The sequence below is a fragment of the Syngnathoides biaculeatus genome, chromosome 7 (assembly GCF_019802595.1).
Source record: "Syngnathoides biaculeatus isolate LvHL_M chromosome 7, ASM1980259v1, whole genome shotgun sequence".
Classification (NCBI taxonomy): domain Eukaryota; kingdom Metazoa; phylum Chordata; class Actinopteri; order Syngnathiformes; family Syngnathidae; genus Syngnathoides; species Syngnathoides biaculeatus.
Genome location: NC_084646.1, coordinates 18,639,644 through 18,664,343, shown reverse-complemented (window position 1 = coordinate 18,664,343; position 24,700 = coordinate 18,639,644). Strand labels below are relative to the sequence as shown.

The 24,700-nt window shown below is 41.0% G+C and overlaps 1 protein-coding gene across 3 annotated transcripts in view; it reads left to right on the top strand.

Moving 5' to 3' along the window:
- Positions 1-24,700, top strand: part of nr5a2 (nuclear receptor subfamily 5, group A, member 2) — a 65,805-nt gene that overhangs the window by 16,918 nt on the left and 24,187 nt on the right. For all 3 annotated transcript variants that reach the window (XM_061824806.1, XM_061824808.1, XM_061824805.1), the window contains 2 exons: positions 15,296-15,415; positions 18,487-18,634. In XM_061824806.1, coding sequence (XP_061680790.1) covers positions 15,296-15,415; positions 18,487-18,634 — 268 coding nt within the window. The remainder of the gene's footprint in view (positions 1-15,295; positions 15,416-18,486; positions 18,635-24,700) is intronic.

Here is a 24,700-nt window from a genome sequence, read left to right as displayed (position 1 = left end):
TCACATGACCGCTCTCCCTCTTGCGGGATGGGTTTGGGTCCTATGCCAGTGTTGTATTAATAAATACGTAGAGAGATGCAGTATTTCCACTTGTCCTTTACAGTAGTTAGTTTTGATGAAGTCATCTTTTAAAAACAAAAACATGTATTCAAACTTTGATGTGCATCAGCAATGTCAGTACTACTGGATGTGACTTCATCTATGTGAATTATAAGGTTAGGCTCGGTACCACAAAGACAGGAATTAAAACTTTGTCATAAGATTGGCTGGCGTGAGGCTGTAGGTAACTAAATATACACTTTCCTCTCCCTCTCTCTTTTTCTGTCTCTCTTGCGCCTCATGCACACACACACACAAACCGCGTTCGCACATTAAGCTCTCCCTATTATTAGCACAGTAAGAACAAAAGAATTTCTTCAGTAATCGAGCCAAGCTCAAGGGGTGTGTATGAGATGTCTGCCCAAACAAGTGTTTAAAGATTTTGTTTCCATAAGTTTACCTCTATCACGGGACTGGGACGCATTTAACCATTAGTGGGACCTTTTGAAGATCCCTTCCGTCCTTTTCCAGTGTGACAGACTGCCTCATCGTCCCAACCTTGACGGAGCCAAGGCACTTATTTTATGACAAAAATCCCACAGCTCAGCAGCAAGCAAATATGCCACAAAAAGTATGAATACTGACGTAATGACGTAAAGTGTTAAATCTGATCGTTTTTGGTTGGACACAGCTATTATTTTGTTACAGTGGATGAATAGCCGCACAAGTTTAATGTACCTTCTACCAACTAATGGCAAAGCATTTATTTCTTCGGCTTCTCCCTTCATGTAGTTGGCAAAGGTAGATGAACAAAAATTTATTTACAATTAATAAATATTCAATTTCAGATACATTAAATAATATTGAATAATTTCCCACCACGGCAGACGATTGACTCAATAAAAACCTTCTTCACTGTAACACTTTTCATGCATGGGAATTGCAGCAAAAAGTGTCGCCCAAAGTAAGCAACACAGAGGGAACAAAAAACATATGTTACATGCATACAGGACTGTATACCATACACACGCACAGGTAAACACATTCACAAACATGTACACTCAAAGCAGTAAAACATGATAAAATAAAGCAAAATGATAGAGTAAAAAAAGGCGAGCTTGTGTCCCATGGCACCTTGGTTGTGAATTATCTGATGCTTGTGTTTATGCCTTGTACATATTCCTCTAAACACCTCTCAGAGTAAACTACAAACATTCTAAAATAAAGTAATTCCTCTCTCAATCAAATATGAACATTATTATGTTTAAATGATTTTCTGTTGTTTTTTTTGTTTGATTATTGTCATTAGATGTGCTCGTGTTCCAAATATTGTAGTCAGAGAAAAGGTTCCAATTACTGTCTGATCATATACTTGTTTTAGTAATATTATACTTATTTTATTTAGCAGATTCTATTTTTCATTTTAATTAAATTCATGATCATTCAGAAAAGCTCCGACACACAACCATCTGCTTGCTTCACTTGAATTTCTTTTGTTTTCCTATTGCACACTGAAGGCCAAATAATATGTTCTGTAGGTTTAATGATGACATGAAAGATGGGTACAACAAAAATATGTAGCTCTTTTATTACACCAAAAAATAGTTATGATGTTTTGAATGAAATTTTGAACGTTTCTTCCAATGTTTTACTTCAAGTAATTAGGTTTAAATAGCATATAAGGTAAATAAAGAGGCCACACAAGATATCGTAGCTTTTAGAATTTTTCAATAAACATGTAATTTAGATTGCTGTGCTATGTGTTGGTTCCATTTCAGTGCGACTCATAGTAGGTCTTCTGCCACACTCTCTTCCATTGTTCCAGCATTATGGGATGGCTGGCCCGATGCACACAACAAACACAATGGCAGACAAAATATAGCAGGGAGATGTGGACGATCGACGTATCGTATGTTTACACATCAGCTTCCTGACTCAATTCCCTTTTCAACACACCGCCCCGCTCCTCATTTCCTCTTCACACCTTTTAATATAGAGGATGGGTCCCTCGTTTTTGAACCAGAAGATCTTCTGCGTGCCTTGTCAACACACACTAGTTGGGAGGTTATCTAGTGGAAAACGGAAAATACTCTTGAAAATTATCCCATCGTTTCATTCACTTCTGTTTATCGATTTTGCAGATTTGACTAAAAATTTCTCCTTGTCATAATATTACACGTAATAGTATCTTGGTATCTTAATTATCTTGTCTCTGGGTTTAAAGTAACTGTACCAGAGTAATTATGACATGACCAATTCAGTAGCATGCCTTAAAATCTGTTATGATAAATGCGGTGTCACTTTATGTCTTTAGTATATTTAGTCCATCAAACTGAAAGAAGTGGAAGAAGTATGACAACCTGTGACATTTCCAAATGTGACTTCACTGTTTGTTTTAGTCATTTTGTGAAAGCTTTTGGATGGATCCAGACACTTCTTTTTCTGTTTCTTTCCTTTCATTTTTTTCATTTTTTTTGTCTGCATGCAGAAGGAATTGCAAAAGCAGAATGGGGGCCCATTAAGTTGAGGAGGAACTGTATTAGAAGTCTGGTTCCCTGGGAAAGCTCCCAGCTGAGATGGGCAGCCATATTGGATAAACAGATGGCCAGGGAGAGGAGAGAACAGGCGAGGAGAACAGAGGTGAAACAAAGAGGGGAGATGAGAGAGGACACCAATAGACAAGGAATGCAGAGAGAACACAGAGACGCGACGAGAAAAGGATGAGAGGAATGAGAGAAAACACATACAAACTGGGGATTATTATTTTTTTTAATAAATGAGGGGAAAGGAATAAGCTGTGAAGGCCTGACATGTGCTGCAATGTCAGTGTTGTCACAGAGGTCAACAATATCCCAGCCGACACCCCCTCGACACCCCTGGCCTGACAAACTGTCGGCATGATGTTTGGCGGCCATGCGCATTTGCCAGAGATTTGTAACTGTGGCCCTCCTCCACTGCATTTGAATTATTATTTTTCAGGATACGCATCCTGCAACACCCCCGACATCCCCCCAAACACACACACACACACACACACTCACTTGATACTAGCCACCATGATGTAAAGAACTATAGAGTTATACAAGCTATAGAGGCAAATTGAGATGTGGACAAGGAGTTACAAAATGCAAGGAGACAATACAGTATCAGATTTTTTCAGATGGGGGAGAAAGATGGACAAAGAGAGCAATTTTAGGTGAAGCGGAGATTTGGAAATGGATATGGTGATAAAGATGAGGGCAAAAAGGCAAGAGCGAGAGAGAGCGAATGAGACGTAGAGGAGGAGAAATTATGAGAAGGCACTGTCAGGAGGGTTGGATGAGAAGAAGAGGGAAATGAGGAAGAGAGGAAGGTGACGGGAGCAGGGGAGGGGGTTAAATGGGAAGATGAACAAGAGGCTGTGAGAGGCGGCGACCAAGGGCAGCAGCAGGAGGAGGAGAGGGAACATGGTGAAGGACAGCAGGGGGGTGAAAAGACGATCATTCGGTGGGGTTCGATGGGGGAGGGTGTCAAAAAGTGTCGGGGGGGGACAGGTGGAAGGTTAATGGGCCTGGAGCGACTCCACCAGACGCTCGTGTGCTTGATATACGGCGATGGGGACGGGCGCGGGGCGTAGGCTTTCAAAGATATATTATTTCATTTGAGGAGCAGGACCATTCGGGCCAACAAACCCCTCCACAACCGCCCTCCCCAACAACCTAGCATTTGTCCAGTGATAGATGACGGGCCCCCTCGCTACCCCAACAGACAGACGAACACTTTTGTACAGTGTCTCACCAGCTCTCACAAAAACAAACACAACGACCTGAGGAAAGTTGTCTAAAGCTCTACTGAATTTCCACTTTTTTGTCCTTCTCTAACCCATCTTGCTTCCCCTCAGCTATCTGTCTTTATCACTGGCTGCTTTTAGGTTCTAGAGATCCACGTGGGATGGTATTTTAGTGGTAACAATATCTGTTTGATCAGTCACACTGGGAAAGAACAGGAATTTCAGGTACTTACTGTATGCAGGAGGAAGCGCGGGTCTCTCTCCATTCATAAATAATAAACCACCAGAGAGGCGCTCGAGCTATCTTTTTCATAAATACTGTAAAACAAGCCTTGATGTGTCAGTATAAGTACAAACAGGAGTGAGTGGATTTAAGGATTTGTTTTGAGGAGGCGATATAGTGAGCTACAGGTGGTTCTGAATGCATCTGTGCTGTTCCCACAAAAGGAAGCACGTACATGCATTTGTATGCAACATGACAACAAAATGGCAATTGCAGCCGTGTGTTATTCCTGATGTCCTCTGGGCTATCAGTGCCCACAATGTCTTAGATGTTTTAAGTGTGGACAACCCAAAAGTGAATACCCCCCCTTTCCCCCCGTTCCCTTGATGGTTGTAGACTTAGCTTTAAGACACAACCTTCCCAAATACTGTAATGGTCCCGTAGGGCCAACCACAGGGGACTGCCGGGGGCCGGAAGGAAGAGAAAGGAACTTGTTAAAAGGGAAGATTTAGGTTGGCCCCTCCCAGAGGACACAGCGGGAGGTTCGCATTCGCAAAGTCTGCTCATCTACTTGTTGCTTCGATGAACGATGAAAGTCAGTCATTAAAGGTAAACGGAGATGCGATAAATGATTAACCCTACCTCAAAAATAATTTCCTGTCCCTCGTACATCATCGTTTGCATTCCTTTATCAGTTCAACATGTAAATGGTGTCCCACTCTTATTATTAACAGGTGCATGACAAACTTGTCTGCTGATTAAGTCGTCTCCAAATGTGTGGCTTGACCAGCCATTAATGCTTAGTTTGAATGAAACTGTCAGACAGAGATGCACTCATGAACTAATTTGATTTGAATAATATTACTGTTGTTGTAATTTGCAATGGTGTAGGACAGCAGCGTGTCATGATAAGAAGTAACATTGTCAATATGTGGGTTACCTTATCGAGCTACATTACATACCCCAAATACAACACAATTAAAAAGCCAAAATGGAGAATTAGTCAATCAGCATGGATTCAATCTCAGTTATAATATTCAATCTCATGATTGTGTGTAGGTTTCGGTTTGTCAAACGGTTGCACCACCTAAATTTAAAGAGAAGCATTGCTAGACTTCCACCTGTTGCTGCCTTTGACCTCTTTAGCCTCCTCTGACAATCGCTACTAATGAAGTGACAAAAGAAACGCTAAGAATGCCTCCACCTGCACTACTTTTTCATTTGAAGTTAAGGCAGCCTGATTCACATTTGGGAGCACTCTGGGCGTTTTGCGGGTGAAAGCAGGTAGTGTTTAAATCTTGTTTGGGGACGATCAGGGTAAAAGCCTTTTTTATTGGCAGGTCATCGTGCTTGTTAATGTGGTGGCGCAGGTGACGAGACTGCTCAGTTCGAGTTCTGTGCTCTTGTTACTGTCACAAGTTGGCAGTTAAATCAGAGAGGAAGCGCTTGAAAGATGGAGTGGCAAGTGTTAATAAAAGGCAAAGAAAATGGGTAAATGAAGCAGGTATGAGGCTGCTGATGTAACAAATAAACTCAACACTTCACCCGCTCTATCAATGTAACAAAACAACTTTGTCCTTCCCCTTTCTGTTGTGCTTGTAGCTGGGAGCTTTGGTAAATATAGATTTGTCTTTGCTCAGAGCTTCCTTTCTGCAACACTGTTCGCCAAGCCTATTAGTTGACATAAGTGAGGGTTTACATCTGAGAACCTCGTAAGGATTTTACTTGAAAAGTTGTTTTAAATAGATTTTTCACTGCATTGTCAATGTGCTGTGTATCATCTTTTTCTAGTGATGTAAGAGTTTGTACAGGGTCCTTGAGTTTGCAAGGCAGGCATCCATCTATCTATTTTCTGTAGCCTATCCCAGCTATCTTCGGCCAAGAAGCTGGGTACTATCTGAACTGCTCGCCAGTGCAAGGCACAATAATGTTCACATTGTGTTGATAACATGCTTAACTTTCTACTAAATTATCATAGCACTTCTTCTAAATGCAGACATAAATACGCAATGTGTTTTTTCATCTTGAAAGGTAATGTTGTGTGCGGGCAGGCTGGGTATAGTCTGGTATGAGCATGGCCGGCGTGGTCGAGACGACTTCAAAGACAAGCGCAAAGAGAGGGCACTTTGCCTCTAAATAGCCTGCGGCTATAAGGTTTCTCGGAGGTCGGAGGGGCTGAGGTGTGGCCGCTCGAGCTCTATGCTGACCCTCAACCTCCAAACTAAACACAACACACATAACCATGCTAGCCTGGCAGTTTATCTATCTTCCTCTTTTACACATTTTTCTAAGAGGGGGTTTAACTATCCAAAGTATAACGACTGAACTTCTAGAGGGAGCAAAAAATACAAAATCAATTTCCACTCTCTTCCTTATTCCTGATAATCTGGATAAATTTCCAGATAGATCTTTTTAACCATTTCAGTCTTTGTGGAACTTGTGTCCACCAAAGAATCATAATGACACAACCATCATTGCCCAGAAACCACTAGATATTCATAATAATTCCTGCAAATACACTGTATGTACATTTCAATTGAAATTAACAGGGAAATCTACTTAACACTTGTTATATCATTAGTGCAAGGCAACAAATCTACTGGTAGCGTAAACCCTTTGCATAGCATAGTATCTTGTTGTTCCTTCCAACCTAGTCTGACACTGAAATGCAATGCCTGAATTGGTTTGTCATGCAAGAAAAAGCCACACAAGAATTGCACCTAATGTCTTGTGTTCCAATGTTGCATGGTCGCAATTATGTGGCTGAAATCCGGTCTGCCTGTCTCTGCTTCTTTCGTCAGAGAGCTGTCAACAGTTGTCCTCCGATGTCTATTTTTGATACTTATTTGGTGCTTGTCTATTCCTGAAACGGAGTGGGGACACTTTGGGGCATGTGTGTGTGTGTGTTCTTACATGCATTCATGTGTTTGGATGTGTGTCGCACTATCCAGGAGACGATGTACTGTACACACAACATTTTACTGTACGTGCAGCAACTAGTAATATGCATGTTTGAATGGACACACAAATTCCACAGGGGTAACGTTGGATATTGTGGTCCTGTTGTGAAAAGAGAGGAGAAATTTCAAAAGGAGCTGCATGCTAAACAAAAAGCTGTGAAGAAAAATGCTCTGCTCTTTGCTGGCAGCTCAGCAAAGTAGAACGAAGACACCTGTTCTGTGGGCTTACTTTTAGCATTCCTTTCTCTACTGCTTTTAATTTCCTTCTTACTTTCTGTACTTCTTTAACACTACACCAGGCGATTTTATGAGTCTCACATCATTCACTCGTCCTGTCAATCCTTCTCTACTTTTCACCTAAAACGCCACAGCGGCAACCTTGGCAGCGGCTTTGGATAAATGATTCCATACATGCAAAATAATAACGGGCTTGACTGCTCTGCGTTCCTTTTGGATGGTCTAAGAGGAGCGTAAAAAACTCTTTTCAAGCAAGGTGAAACAATGATGAGCAATAAATCTAATGTGCCCAAAGGAGAAATTTCTGAAAAGGTGTTGACGACACTATTAAAACTACAGATATGAACCAGCGATGGTGAACAAAAACAAAAACGGAGGGAAAATGGTTTAAGGTAGTGGACTGTTGTCTCAGTGTCCCTCAGGCCTTTTTACTCAACATGCTGCTTGACGGTTAGCTTAGACAACACTCTCGAGTGGAAAGATGCTTGTGATCCAATACAGATGCATTTATGTCAGCATCCGTCAGAAGAAACTTAGAGAGAAGGAGGCCTCCGTCCCCTCTATTGTCTTTTACTTTGGGGGCCTTTTCTTTACACAGCAGGAAGAACAGAAATGCTTTTTTTACGGTAGTTCATTCACATTTTTAATTCATTCGAGTGCTTGAGCCACATTCGGTTGCAGTATTCTGCTCACAGGCTTACCCACACGTCCAGATCACTAATCTAGGCATTTTAAAAAAGTGTTCCAGAGGTGTGTTCAAGCTGTTTTGTGTCCTTGGGTATGCAAGTCTGTGATTGTATATCAGACCGATAGTTAAAGTGCCCTGTCTGTAATGTTCTGAATAATACAAAAGAGGGGAGGGGGAAGCCTTTATCCTCCCGTCTCTGTTGTCTCGTCTTATTCCGGACTCCACTTCACTTTAACACACAGACAGCCAGGCAAGCATTATGAGGGTCATTTCCCACTGTCTGTCAATGAAAGTAAAACACACACTCACATACACACGTTTACATACGTACATGCACATAAATCCTCTCCCTCACATTTGTCAAAAGTCATGGAGGGATAATAAAGTGAATGCACCCCCACCACCCACCCACACACACACATTTAACTAACACACGCGCTATAATCTGCACCGTGTCGTATTCAGACTCACCTACCTTTCACACTCAGCTCACACAACAATACTCAATAAATCGGAGCATTAATTCAAATAATGATTCCACAGTGTGAAAATCCAATGGCCCAAGCTTAATGCTTATCGGTCAGTAGAGTAAGCTGTGGGTCCGTGTACTTGGGGATTCTGCTGCTGCTGGATCAATAGGATTCCTCTGATCAGTCAAGCCTCCTACAACTCATTTTACCTTTGGATGCATTTTCTCGCATTTCGGGGGGGGGGGCAGATGATTGTATTAGCGGGAAGGGGCAGGATGCAGTACATGTAGAAACATAATGATCATAATGTACATGGTTGTGACTGTATCTCCACGTTTCATCATGTTTACATTAAAGTGTGTGTGTGTGTGTGCATGTACATGCATGTATGCGTGTGTGCACATGTACATTTGAGTGAAGGAAGAGGTTACTTTTGGGAGAAGCAGATCCCTGGGCTGCATGCGTATTAGTGGTCTAATGTTCGTGTGAATAATTGATTAGGTTCTCTTTGTGTTTTTGATAATTAGTTGGTAGCTTCTTAGCTCTAAGCCTAGTGATTTCTTGCGCATGGGGTTGTACGTGTGTCTGGTGGGGGTAGCCTGTCTCTTGAAGGTATCCTGAAAAGATTGAGTTCAAGAAAGAAAGAAAAAAATGCTCTTTCCTTTTAAGGCATGAACGTAAGGGGTGTATTAATCCTCTGAATAAATACAAGCAACACCACATACATTTGTTTCTCATAGACTCATTAGTCACTAGTACGCACTCGGTTTTCGGTATTTATAGAGTCAAGTATTATTTATTTGTGTAACTATGATATTTGATTTCAAATGAGAGTCCAAATTTTTCATCACCAAAATGAGATGGTAAAGTTTATGTTCTGATTTTGCGTGTATTTTAGATATACACTGTGTTCAATCATGCAGGTAGGGTAAAGTTACATTAACATTTAGTTTTAGTTTTTTTGTGGAAGTTTTTGCTTATGTAGTTTCTTGTCTGTTTGAAACACTAATATTAATGTAAAACAGGATAATTGGATTCTAGATGATTACAGCAAAATCATAGTTTTCATACAAAGCGTCTTGGTTGTATTGCATATAGGGTTATATACCAAAAGCTTCAAGAGAGATTTGTTCTTGGAATTTATTGATTTGTGTTTCATATGCATTAGGTCAAAACCAACAGGGAACTTTTGGTACGCTTGGTTTACAGGCTCAAATCCTCGTAGTGATAGCAGATTGAGCTGAGCCGAGTTCATTTTAACACAACCAGTGGCCTTGAGGAACATTTTCTTCTTGCACCAACACAACAAAGCCCAATGACGGTACAATTCTTACACACTCACAAATCTATATTTGCATGTGTGTATTTGTATGCCTGCTTATAACATGTCCTTAGCGTCTACTAGTTCTCATTTTGGAAATTTGCAAAGCACACATATTGTACCTATAGTCCTTCATTCTCTGATATTTGTACTTAGAGGAAAATGCATTTCCTGTTTCTAAATGTGGGAAACTGAGTGTAGGATCGAAAGGTGGGGGGTGATGATGTGCATTCATAGGTGTCCGTCCTTTCACCAACACACGAGTGAAAATGTCGGGATGTGTGGAGAGAGGAGTTGAAGTGAACGTGCTCAACTGAAAGAGACTCTCTCCTTGTCAGGATCGAAGGTCACCCCGGAGAGTCAAACAGTGCAGTCACCGTGGGAAGTGGTCAATTTCAGGGCCTCACTATTATCAATCATGAATGAACACTGTGGCAGCCTCAGACAAATGCGCTCTGCTCGATTAGCACACACGCCACACACGCAGATACTTCACTGTAACGGGTTACCTCGATGTGTTTCTGTGAGAAGGTGTGGCCATCTTCAGTGGACAACAAGTAAATACCAAACTTATATATAGTTGTAAAATATAAAAATGATAGAAATACATCCTTCCTGACGCATATAGTCTTCCCGATTGCCCATTGGAGTTTCTTTAATAGTAACATTTTTCTCTTCTGAAAACAACCACCAAAACCCCCACCTTCTGATTCTAAGTCCCACCTGCTCATTTTCCCAGCTTTCTTATCACTTCACCAGGGGTACGATCCAAGACCAAATGGACTGTACACCCTGACAAACAAGGCTTCATTTGGGGGGAATTAGGACGAGACGGAGTGGGCAAAGGTAATCATTTCTGTCCATTGCAGCTGCAATCCTCAGCAGACTTCATCACAACTGTTGCTGTTCTCCTCAGAGATATCGAACTCCTGCATTTTTATCTTGGAAAAGATGAAAAACGTTAATATTTGACTTGCTGTAAGCGGGTGCTTGAAATGAGCCTTTCAATCTTCATAAATTCTCCCAGCTAACAGCAAAACGAAGATAGTCCCGGTATGAATACTAAGTTATCGTAGCATATTCAACATAGTCACACCAAAGTTGTGTTATAACAGTTTAACTAAATGTAATTATAATGAAACATTTTTAAAAACCTGAATGAGAAAAGGGTCTTGTCTTCCAATCACTGTCTTGGTTTGAAGGAGTGCTTAAAACAGGTTAATTAAATGGCCAAACTGGAAGTGAGCACGCAGGCACGACATAATTAAGCATTTGCACCACTCGGAGAACAACAGGCGCCGTTTCTAGATGAATTAATGCGTGTTCCCAGGTGAATACAGGGACTGTTTGGCTCAAGGCGAACAGATGCTAAGATAGGACAGCACCAAAGGATGAGCAGCTCCTCACACAGCAACATTGAAGTCAGCTTCAAACCTCACCTGTAGTAGTAGTCCAAGACAGCATTGATTTCTTTCCAGAAGTGAGAGAAGCGCCGCTATTGTTCATGCGACTTTGTGGCAGATCAGCTCTCGGTGTCCAAATGTTACCCCTCCCCATGTGCCAAAAAAAAGAACATGAATCTCTCCATTCATTAACATCCACAGAAGGAGATTCCATTAATCTCTTCATTAGTTCACATCAAAAATGGAAGTACTTATTAAAATCAGATCCAGCTGTGTACACTCGTTAAAACTCGCCGCGCCGTACGCCACTTAACAATGCTCGTGGCACGATACCAAGACCAGGGCACAATAAAGGGGGTAAGGTTCTACCACTCCGGCCTGTTTTGACTTAGCACCCCATGATAATTGCTCTAGTCTTGGCAGGGGGCTATGAATAAAACATGACGTTTGTCAAGGAGTATTTGAATGTGCCAATTTTAATTTACATCCGTGCAGCAATGTGTGCTCTGAATCACCTTTCTTTTATTTTTGCAATTTCCCCTCACATATTTTCCCAGTCTTCCAATCCAAATCATCTTTATTCCCGCTCTGACTCCGTCTTCGTTCTTTTTCTACAGCTGGAAAATCCCATTAATCCTAGCCAGTGGTTTGAACAAAACTTATGGGCTAAGCGATTGATTGGAGTATTGATCCCTCTCAGCTGAACGATCATCACGGTGGTAAATTGGTTTCTTGGAGGATATGTATTTTTCATTGCTGGCCCATGCATGTAGGAGTCCCTGCTTGGATTTCAAACCCCTCCTCACTTGTGCTGATAATGTTGAGCAGCACAAGCCTGAGAAAGTAATGCATTTCAATTTGGGTTTTAAGGTCAGTTTGAAGCCTTTTTGTTTTAAAGAACATGATTTGCCTATGAGAACGCAGAAGCTAAATTTTCTCATTTGGTATAGTTGAAGGACAGATGTAACATGTATGCGCCAAGTGTAATATAATACAAGAAAGGATTTTATGGATAAGCATCTCAATAACATGGACGTTTACGTGGTTTGTTTTTCCTCTCAACCCTACAATAGCGCGTCAAGCTACTGGTGATGAAACGCTTCTGGAGAAAAAAAAAATATTGAATATTGGCTTGGGTAAAATTAAATCATACTAATAGAATTGATTTTCTACAAGACAAGTTTTACATTCAACAACCAAGTGCCTGAAATTTTTACATAAATCCTAATCAACATAATGATTACACCTCATATGGATTGATTTCATCCAGACTTCCTGTCAAAGATCTACTAGTTACAATTCTCCCTGAGAAAATATTGAAACAGTTTATATTCCTACTCAATGTTCTACTAATTGTAATTGACAGTGGATCTTAATGTTTTTAAGGATTAATTGTGCCGTCACAGATCAATCCCATGACACAATTGCAGGCATTGTGGATACTACCTCATCTTAAGCTCTCCCAAACTTTTTCCACTCCTATGATTCCATGATTTTCATTTTCAACAATCAAATATGCCCTTTTTTTTAAACGGCCTCTTTGTTAATGAAAATATAGCGGGAGTTCAACCCTTATCCATAGTCATAATCACGATAGCAACACAGTGATTACAAGCATTGAGTTTATGATTGGCAAAGTCAGATATACTTGTCTAAATTTTCCATCATCTTGAGATAAGATTTAACCAACTATAGAAGTACTTTAAGGTTTATTGCAGGAGTTGAACAAACTGCTGTTTGAACTTTGTGGTATTATGTTCTGATTAAATCAAAGCGCGATGAGCTGCAATCAGTAACTGGCAAAAGGCCAATCGTTTACTGGCTGTGTTGGCCACATCTTCCGCACAGAGATAACGAATGTGCCTCACCTACATTGAAATACAAAACAAAGCATCTGACTCTGTGTCAATGAGTTCATATCATGTGTGGGTGCAAGCAGTGGATCTTGTGATAACAGACCACGGCCGTGTATGTTGTTCATTTCATAGAGCAAAAGGAAGAGCTTGTCAGGGAAACAGTTTGTCTCACTGGTGCTTGAAAGGTCAGCCGACTGAACCCAAACCCCTCCGCCGTCCCCCGTGCCTGCCTGTCACCAAACACCCTCTCGCAGGCGGGTGTCCGCTGCCCCTCATGTAGGGTGCTATCATCTGCTGCCATATCCTCCCTTTGATGACCCAGGCTTCTTGTCAGAGAGTCGCTTCCATTCAGGCAGTCAGGACACCCCTTTGATGAGGACCCTAACACTTGCGCACAGCACTGACATGCAAGTGGCAGTGGTGTTGAGTTTGGTGGCGTTTGAAGATCTCGGGGCTTACATGTACATGCCCCTTCACAAAGAAAGCATGCACACACACACATACACTCGCAATTACACGAGCTTCCATGGTCTTTACATTTGGGGGCAGAGAGAGGAGGATCGGAGACTGGCTCAAAGAAATCCCTCCTTTGAAGACCTTCGATGCTCTCACATAGTTTTAATGAAGTGATTTGAATTTTGCTTTCGTGGTTAGCTAAGATGGATCAAATAATAGACCATAAAACTCATGTGTACAAGAGATTTGTAGAGACCAGGAATTTCATAACTGACTACAGCAAGAACAATGGACACCAGACAAGCTATTGGTATCTTCTGTCTCTGTATAAAATAGGACCAAAATAGTTTCATTCAACTTCAATCGATTAATCTGTGGTCTATTCTCATGAGCAAGGAAAAGGGATAGGACCCAAATGCAAGACTACCAGGCAAGGACATGTTTTAGAATGGAGGTTTAGTCCAGGCAGAGGTCAGTACATGTGAAGGCAGTCCAAAAAGGCCACAGCAAAAACGTGTGGAGAAAAAGTAAGCAAGCTCCCAAAAACATGAAACAGTCAGATTACTTCGAGGCAATACAATACAAAAAGCCAGTGTACTCCCACAACGAACTGGTGACTAATGACAAGGGAGACGAGGCGTAAATGCATGACATAATTAACATCAAAGAGGTGTGGGTGAGGAGGCTGCTGCCAGGAGCAGATGCGGGCGAGGCATTGGCATGACCACGCCCCTGGCAGTCTATACCACTTACCTTGTTCAGGCAAAGCCAGAACCTACTCCAACTCATTTCGATTGAGAGGCTGGGACTGATTATCTGTCAACCATAGAACTGACACAACCAAACGTGCATTTGCATCTAATTAATGTGTATGAGAAACCTAACCGCACATCCAGTGCAATCGAATAAACAGACTATGTTTAAGAGTGATAACAGTTCTGATCAACAGTAGAAAGCAGAATTGCCAGTTAAACAGTGTTTTTTTTGCAGCATACATATGAAACCACACAAAGCTGGTTCAACAAACAGATCTTCGTGTAAGTTTTCCATTACAAATGTACAAAAACACATTCCTTTCCGTGGTACCCACGCTTGCACCGGTTTCTTTGGTGAGCCTTTAACATCGATCAGCATTCCTCCCCATTTTCAATGTCATCGATACTAACGATGAACATCACATTCTCACACAGTCAAAGTCACAGACGAACTCCTGACACGGCAGAACAACAGTCTATCCAGGAGGCCACATTATTTCAAATGACACAACATAAGGCTATGTTTGTTGACGGGAAAAAACAGACACTTTCCTCATTCCTTTTTTCCCAACGTGGTCCATTTTGTTTGAGTCTCTCAATTGTTGAGTAATGATTAACACGGCCAGGCATGGGAAGAGGCTGGCTGTTACAAAGGAAGATGTTGTGTTGGCGTACTGTTTGACCTGACCTGATTCCAAAGCTCACCTGGCAGGTCCATGGGAGCCAGCGGCTGCAATTCAGCAGGTGTAACTGTTTTTGTCTTAATCATTGGAACCAGTGGGATTACTCGGAAATTGTTGACAATGGGCAAACACAGAAACCTGGACCAAAACCTGTTCAAGCGGCCCGTACTAACACAACCAGAATTAATGTAGAAGGAGTCATGTGAGAACACTTTGGAGTGTGTGGAGGGGACTCTGGGGCAAGATTGAAATAAATAATATATGATATGAAGGTACCGGTAATCAATATCAGTGTACCTTTAGAACTTGTGAGCAAGCCTGCACTGCTAATTTTGATGTGCCAAATCTTTTTTTTTTTTTTTTTTGCTTTGAAAATCAAAATCTTCGACAATATTTTTACTGGAAAAATATGTGCTTTCTTAATTTTCCAAACAGGTCGATGACCAGATGAAGCTTCTGCAGAACTGCTGGAGTGAACTCCTGATCCTGGACCATGTCTTTAGGCAGGTGGTGCACGCTAAGGATGGCTCCATTTTATTGGTCACTGGCCAGCAGGTAAGTTATTGAAAACATGAGACCAAAAAACTGACTTTCTTCAAACTATAAACATCGGCTGGGAGAAATTAGATAAAAACGACCAATGGGGCGTGACTTGAGAAGGGATGATGAGGTGAAGGTGTGGACATAGTTTAACGAGATTGTTGCCAAAAGGATTTTGAGGACAAGCGATAGGAAGTCATTGAAGTTGTAAGATCTCCTTTACATATTTTGGTCAATGTGAGGCTGTTGTTAGAGGGCATATGCATTTGCGTGTGTGTGCAGAAATGTGCAAGAAACTCGAAATAAAGTCATGATCCTTTCTTATTCTCTCAATGGCCCGAAATGAAAGCTTGGCAATATCATCAGGGCGATTTGCAATACAACAGCAGAAAAACCCAAAGATTCACACACACAAGATACACACACATAAATGCACGCAGACACACATGTACAATAAGGCGCAACAGTACTAAATGTTAAAGGTAAAGACAGCGCATATTGTTCTTATGGTGCTTCTGCTACTGTAGTGTCGTATTCTCCAGTGTGCTAACGTCAGGGAAGTAGCACAGTTACGCACTGTTCTCGCTGTCCCAGCTCTACCATCCTGGCTGTTTTAAGCAAAGTAGACTCTGTGTAGACCAAATCTAAAATTTAGGCCTACGCTCTCAAATCTGGCTTTGCTCACATTCTCATATTTTTTAATATTTCATCAAGGATTTCAATGGTATTCACAAATGTCCAGAAAACGCCATGCTCCATGGTCTACAACCACCTTCCGAATTCAATGCATCATACCTCCTTTGTGTTTACACATTTATTCCTAGGTTACGTGCAGCGAGTGCATCAGTTTGGACTGCTGAATAGATGAATTGTGAGCAAACTCGGGCAGAAAAAGAAGGACTTCAATAACCCATACCGCTAGCATTATGCACATCTCATTGGGGCACGAATATGAGATGAAGCCAATGGTGGAGTGGATAAATCAGGGTTGATTAGGTTCCATTTCTGCTAAATCAATTAGTGAACATATGAAGATGTTATGGACATGTTCCACTGAATCTTGAGGAGGTTTTTACTTGTCTGTTACAAACAATAGGAACTCTTTTAAATGTGTTGATTACAACTAAACTGTAGATGCATTTTAAACAAATGGGGTAGTGGATCATCTAATGTAATTATTTTGTACATGTTAAGCACATTTGCATATATCTTTTTTTAACATTTGACCTCAAAACAAAGTTAACACAAATGCAATGTTATTCTCAGGGGCAACTATGTGTGTGTATGTGAGACAAGTTCTTTTTCCTGTCAGAAGCTCAAACATGAAACCGAGCTTATTAAAATGCTTTCAAAGATAAAATGACAAATGGGCTGAGCTGTTGAAAGCTACAGCAAGGCCTCATGGCACCGTAGACGCTTTCCAATATGATGGCATTGATATTTTGACAGCGCAGTATTGCTGGTGTCCATGAAATTTAAATGACAAATATTTAAATTGAAACAAAAAAAAAGAAAAAGAAAAAAATGAAACAAAATGTCCCACGACCAGTTGCAACGTGTTTGCTTTGGATGCTCTGGTAACACACACAGACTCCTGTGAACCTCGACTTCCATGCATTATGCTTCAGGATGGATTTAAATCTGAAGGTTTATTTATATATACCCAGCGTGTCTCTACAAGGTGAATAATAAAGTAGGATTGATTGATTGATTGATATGCAGGTCAATGGGGTTAGTGCTAACTCTGCGATAGTGGCATTGTAGTGTTTTCTTCTCTTTGTATTTCAGGCCAGGAGGCAATAACCTAAGGCATCACCATCAACAGTCCAATCCTTCAATGAAGTTATTTCATGCACAGTTGATTTTATGTAAATTGATTGACACTTTGGAAAGGGGGCAGCGTCTGCTTCTTACTTGAGTCATAACTCTCTCCTTTATGAATAGGGAAAAGGAAAAGGAGGTACAAAAGCACTTGGGAAAAGAATGAGGAGAAATTAAATGTGCTATAAGGAATGGAGCACATACACTATTAGAATAAAAGTAAATTGCTGTTCCTTTAGGGGTATGATGACTTGTGTGGTTGTACCCCGAGCACTTGGCTTTTTCACTCTGTACATATAGTACCTGTACCTTTTCGGCTCAGTTACGTTGTGGTCCAGCAATTCAGGTTCATTAGTGCAGATAAAAATAACTCATAATGCTTTCCACGGCTAGGAACAGAAACGAAAACATAGAGTTTCACAAAACATTTTCAGATTCCAAACCGTTTCAGTCATCCTTATTTCTTGTTTGAAATCATTCTGTGTTATATTTGCAAACTGAAGCTCACATGAATGAAGCTCACCCTCCTTTAGGCAAGACAGCCATCAACCATGAAATGCTTGCACAGTCAATTATGAGAATGAATTATCAATATATATCAAATTTTCATACGGTGCTGTTTATAGTGAGTGGCAGCCAGACAAAAGGTCTGTGGCTACTATCTATCTATCTATCTATCTATCTATCTATCTATCTATCTATCTATCTATCTATCTATCTATCTATCTATCTATCTATCTATCTATCTATCTATCTATCTATCTATCTATCTATCTATCTATCTATCTATCTATCTATCTATCTATCTATCTATCTATCTAATCAAAGTAAATGTGGAGCAACTGGTAAAAACATTGGCCTCACAGTTGTGAGGACCGGAGTCAGCCAGCCAGCCCGCCAGCGTGGAGTTTTTACGTATTTGCCATGCCTGCGTGGGTACTTGAGTTTCTCCTGCATCACAAAACCATGCATTTATTGAAGACTCAAAATTGCCCCTAGGTGTGAATGTGAGTGCGACTGTCGTCTTGTCTCCATGTGCCCTGCTATTGGCTGACAACTAGTTCAGGGTGTACCCCGCCTCCTGCCTGATGACAGCTGGGATAGGCTCCAGAACTCCCGTGACCCTTGTGAGGATAAGCGGCTCAGAAAATGGATGGATGCAAAGTAACTACGTCAACCATTTAGAGGAGCATTTTTCGTACCACTTTTTTTTCGTTTGCAGAGAGCCACAAAGAAACTGAAAGATGTTTTCTTTCTTTTTGCAGGTAGATTATGCAGTGATCGCGTCACAAGCTGGGGCCACCCTGAACAATCTATTGAGCCACGCCCAGGAACTGGTGGCTAAATTACGTTCTCTGCAAATGGACCAGCGGGAGTTTGTGTGCCTGAAGTTTTTGGTCCTCTTCAGTCTTGGTGAGTCCAAAAAGGGGTTTGTACGGTTGAAAATGGGAATGAAAACCCTTCAAAAAATTTCTTCACAACCACTGAACAATTGGAAAAGGGTCATGCAGTCTGGTTGGTTCCACAAGCAGAGTTTGACAATGACACCCGTCCACTCACTAAATGCGGGTGAGTTTAAGCAGAGTCAATAGGTTAAGATCGCCACTCCCAATAGTTACTTTGGCTAATCAGGAAATATCCCTTGGTCATGAATTTTACATCACAAGTAAATGAGAATGGGAGGTTTACTGAACCTGCCTTCTTTGCCGGTTTTGTGTGGCAGTCATATCTCCTGCCCTCATATGGTTGAAATGCTGTTCCAAAACATGCATGATTTGGGGAAGAAAGACTATTTGTGAATGTGCAGGTACGTGTTACATTAAATAGGAAATCCACTGGTTTGCATTAACAATGTATCCATTAAGTCATGTAATATGTACTCTATTTTGACAATGTGATGTTAAATCCTCTCTCATTTAATTGTGTTTTGAGAAGATTTTTATCAACGATTACAAATTTTCAGCGGCGCTGCCATTTTTGCGAGTCACATGACCTATGTGCACGGATGTGACGTGTACCGTGCTGCAACAAAGGCTCGATTACATGGGACATACAATTTATGCCCAGCACTGATTTCTCTGATTTATCCTCATCTGATGAAGAAATAGCGGTATCACAGCTGTGTAGGGAAGTATTCCTTCATCTTCCCGATCAACCGAGTGGCCGAGCCGCTCATGGTTGTGTATGGAAGGATTCATGCGTCTTGCCGATCAACCGATCAGCTGAGCCGCTCACGGCTGTGTATGGAAGTATTCCTCCATCTTCCGGATCAACCGATACTGCTATTTCGTCATCAGACGAGGATAAATCAGAGAAATCAGCGCTGGGCATAAATGGTGTCCGATGTAATCGAGGCCTTGTTGCGGCACTATACACGTGACATTTGCGCACGTAGGTGACTTGCAAAAATGGCAGCGCTCCTGAAAATTCGTAATTGTCGATAAAAACACATAATTGTTTTCTCAAACACTATTAAATGAGAGATGATTTAACATCACAGTGTCAAAATAGAGTACATATTACATGACCTATTGGATACATTGTCAATGCAAACCAGTGGATTTCCCCTTTAAGCATGTATTAATGAATGAATATTGCCTCTGTTAATTAAGAGTTTGGACTCGGGAGGTTTTGGCTATACAAAAATAGCTAATGTTGTATTTATAAAACATATTTATAAAAAACAAACCTCCAGACTCAACATTTTAAGTTTGTGAGGAAGTGAGGTTATTCTTATTATAAATCAATTTGTATTATGTCCATGGTGGATAAGAGAAAGGGGCGAAGAGTTGGATGTACTTGGAAGTTGGAAGTTCATATTTTATATTGCTGATGATGAAAGAAAAAGTTTATTAAGGAAGCATAATTTTAAATAAACACACAATTTATGTTGTGTAACGTTAAACTTTCATGGAGTCTAGTTTTGATTTGAGCGTGCTTAGGGATCATTTACATTTCAAAAGGTTGAACAGCTACTTCAACTAAACTTTTGCATGGCATTGTCAACTTTAATCATATTAAACACAACTGTCCAGTCAAATAAATTGTGACTAGTGAAAATGCTGAGTGACTAGTAACTCTGGGAAACCAATAGCAACAGTGACTGGTGGCCTAGAAAAGTTCATGTCAAGCCCCGACGATATGTTTGTTTAGATGCTGTCAGCTGCTGAGAGTCGGTTTGTGCTCGTCTTTATGAGTTAGTTTTTCTCTGTATGTGTCTTAGCGTTGCATAGGGTTTGCTGGGTGGGACTCAGGGTCTAAATAATTTGGCAGAAACATCATCCATAATGAAGGACTGACCTGAGGGATGTGTATAGCCCCCGGCAGTGCCTGTTCTCCAGGATTGCCCGCATCTCCCACAGAAGAAACCCGATAGAGGTGGCGTTGCATTTGCCGAGGATATCTGTGGTGGAAGTGGTAGTGCTTGGACTTAGTAATGCAAAGCCTGGAGATTTAGCATTGATTCGCGCAGCGCGCACCTGAGCCAAAGTGTGCGATTGATAGGCTGATCTCAATATGTGTGATGGAATGAGAACCCAAACGCTCATAGAGCTGGCCTCCCAGCAGCACCAATTAATATGGATGTAGATAAATGAAGCATGAAAGTACAGTTGCGGTGGCTGCTGATTGTTGAGCGCCTAAGAGGGATGAGGTTTATTGAATGTACGCTGGTGAAATCAAGCGATAGATTAATTAAGTGATCGCAGTGACCCGGGTTTGATTTCAGAGGCTCCTTTTTTGTTTTAACTTGAATTTAATTAATTGATCATGATATGTGCGTTAAAAAAATCATTGTATATGGGCACTGCTAACGTGGCTGCCCCTGATTCAACCCGTCAGCTGTTTATCTGTGATTATCTATCATTAACTGATCTGCTGCTTGTGTGATTTCCAACCTTTTAGGAATCTTGGCTCCAGTCAAGTTTTATGCCATCTTTTCACACCCTTCCATGACCACTCTGCCAAATATATATAGTATTAGGGGTGAACTTCCCATTTGTCTTTACATGCCTGTGGCGTGCGTTCCTCAACAATCAAGAATTATATACCAATTTTTATAGCCTTTATCTTCTGTGGTGAACTCAGATCGTTTTATTAGCTGTCTTAGTCTAATGCAGTCATGTCCAACCTTTAAGGAGCCAAGCGACATATTTTACAAAAGAAAAATCTCATGGCTCATCGACAATTAAAAATGTCAGAAACAGAAGAAACATTGATTACTGCATGTACTTCCTACTATCTAATACAAGAGCATTTAGATGTTCTCTGTCACTACTCCGAGCAAAAACAGATGAACAAAGATACATTATTTCTTGTAGATGTTTTTTTAGCATCCATCCATCATCCATCCATTCATCCAACCATCCATTCTTCCATTTTCCAAGCCGCTTATCCTCACAAGGGTCACAGGAGTGCTGGAGTCTATCCCAGGTATTATCGGGCAGGGGGCGGGGTACAACCTGGACTGGTCGCCAGCCACTCGCAGGGCACATGGTGACAGCCAATAGTCGCACTCTGAACCACACCTAAGGGCAATTTAGAGTCTCCAATGAATGCATGTTTTTGGGATGTGGGAGGAAACCGGAGTGCCCAGAGAAAACCCACACAGGCACGGGGAGAACATGCAAACTCTACAAAGGCCGAGCCGGTATTTGAAGCCCAACATCAGAACTGTGAGGCCAATACCCTAACCCGGTGGCTCACCGTGCTGCCTTTCTTTTTTTTTTTTTTTTTTTTGGGGGGGGGGGGGGCAATTATGTAAAAACTGATAATTTCCCACATCACACCTGGAAAGCACTCAGGACACACTGATGTGCCACGGCATACTGGTTGGTTATCACTGGTCTAATGCACTGTGCTAGCACTCATACCACCCACTATAGTGTATTTGGAATGCAGTCAGTGTGTTGGAACACGTGGGTCTCATGGGGGCCGGCCAGCCTACCTTATTATGTCCTTGGTGGAGATACTCAATGTGGAGGTTGTTATGTTAATTAGCCCCACTGTGCAGAGAAACCTGGTCACGGTTACAGTTTCAGCATTTAAAATTTTGACTCCCAATTTATATTCAGCGTGATAAAGTCTTTTGACTAAAATGTAATTTAGTTGTAGTTGTAGTAATTTTAACATCTACATTGTTTCAGTTTCACCCATTCAGGCATTTTCTGAGCTGCTTATCCTCACAAGTGCCGAGGGAGTGCCGGAACGTATCCCACCTGTCATCAGGCAGGAGGCGGGGTACACCCTGAGTTGGTTGCTAGCCAATCGGAGGCGTTTTACTTTCAGTGTAGTTTTAGTTCCTTGAGAATCAACAAAAACGTGAACAACAAACATACCTCTGCACTGGTCATTTTTACAGTTGAAAAATTACACTGGTGAGTTTACAAAGACACTAAGAATAAACAAAAAAGAATCAAAAAATTTTTTTCTCAACTTCCTGCAGTCATTTCCGTGGCTGATGTGGGCTTGAGTTTTGGTAGTGAAACTAGCTCCACCTCCTGGGTGTAACTTAATAATGAAAAGTGTAATAACGCCAGCCCCAAAAAGGGATGCGCCCCCCAGTTTGAAAACCACTGTGTCAACCATTAATCTTGGCACTTAACTATCAGTGATATGGAATAATGGAAATCCTCCACTATTTTCTGCGCATTTACCTTGACTTTTTCCTCTACTGAGCGGACCGTCAATCTTCACCGACTGCAGAACTCTTAGTTAAGCCAATTGTCAATACAGAGAGAGAGAGAGAGAGAGAGAGAGCTATATAGATGTCACTCCAGCTGAGAGATTTGTCCTGACCTGAGTTTGACCGTCATTTTTTTCATTCATTGCGTTATTTTCTCACTTTGTCCATCTCCTTCCATGGTGTCCTTTATATGCGCTGTCATTCTTTCCTTGTCTCAACTGACGACTTTGGCCCTCGATCACGGGGGAGATGATCACTCTCCAAGCATTGATCTGTGTGTGTGGAACTGTGAGGAATGGCCACGTGTGTGCTTGTATGTGCAGCAGTAAAGTCACAACCATTAAAGCTCGAGGCAGACAGAGCACAGCCCGGGTCAGAGTTCAGTAAAGAATTACTACTAGTTGTCTGGTGATAGAACACTGTTAATGCGTCTTTGATTTTCTTTTAAAAGGCTGAAGCGCTTAAAAGAAATACTGCTGTGTTTCTGTTTTATATGATCATCAAGTGACAGGTAAGGGCAGAAGTGACATCTGGTCTTAAAATTTAAAAAAAGATTCATTTTTAAGAAAAGATATTTATTAGTCCCACAATTTTTCTGAAATCTTCAATTCTTCAATTTGCATGCCTTGCGATTGGTTTACAATGAAAGCTGTATAATGTGCCGATTGCTGTGTGAGTTCTGTAGTACAGTGCTCTGCTGTTTCGGACTTGTATTCTAACAAGTGGGTGAAACTATGGGAGGCAAAAAAAACCCCATCACTTATCAATTTTAACTCGTGTGGTGTTTGATGTAAATTCCATCAGCCAGAAACAGACAGACCTCATATTGGCAAAGCACTTGCAGGCTCAGAGGTCAGAATCTGCTCTGCCAGCAAACAACTGGGCTCCGTGGGTCAGACCACGTCAGCTCTAATTGGGTGAGACATGCACTGCCAGTCCTCGTCAGCTGGGAGGAGAACCAGAGGAGCTGTCAGAGCAGTGCTGAGTGCTAAATGTTCCCAGCAGAGAAGCCACACAACTGAGAATAATGCTTGCAAATTGTAGTGTTTTGGGGGGACAACAGAAGTTGTCAGAGAGGTAAATTATTGAGAGGTATACAAATAATGATACACTTTTGGACTCTGTACATTTTTTATTTTTATTTTTTTGCATTTCATTCTTAGGGTTAAGTAGAGTTCCATCATTGTGGATGTTGTAAGAAGCAACATCAAAAATATCGGCCCTAACAAAAATATCAGTGAGCTATTCCGTTAATAAGATGTCATTGTAGTCTGTTTGTTTAGAACTACTGCAAAAAAATATTTTGAGTGGTTTCAAATATTTTGTTTACTTTAGTTTGCTCCAAGGCGGGAGCAACTTTGTGAACTAATGTATCTCTGGCAGTTTCCATGAAAACTAAATTTTTAAATCTTCTTATAGTTGATTTTCTTGCTCATATTAGACCACGGTGAATGCATGCATGTGTTTCTTTAAAGAGGTTAACATTAAGGTCAGGCACTTATCTATAGACTATAGTTGCACAATGTATTAAACAATGTACAACAGGAAATATCGTCTTCCATCATTTTCAGTTCAATTTATAAATCCAATTATTACATAATTACTTTAAAGTGATTATCAGTCTATCATGTACGTAATTAGATTCACATTAAAAATCCACAGCAGTGCTTCAATTATCTTCCTATTTAATGAGAGAAGTAAAGGCTTAGTTGTTTAATTACCTGTTTGTTTGTTTATTCATTTATTTATGTATTTGCTTAATATGTCATTTGATTTCATTCCTACAGCTATCATTG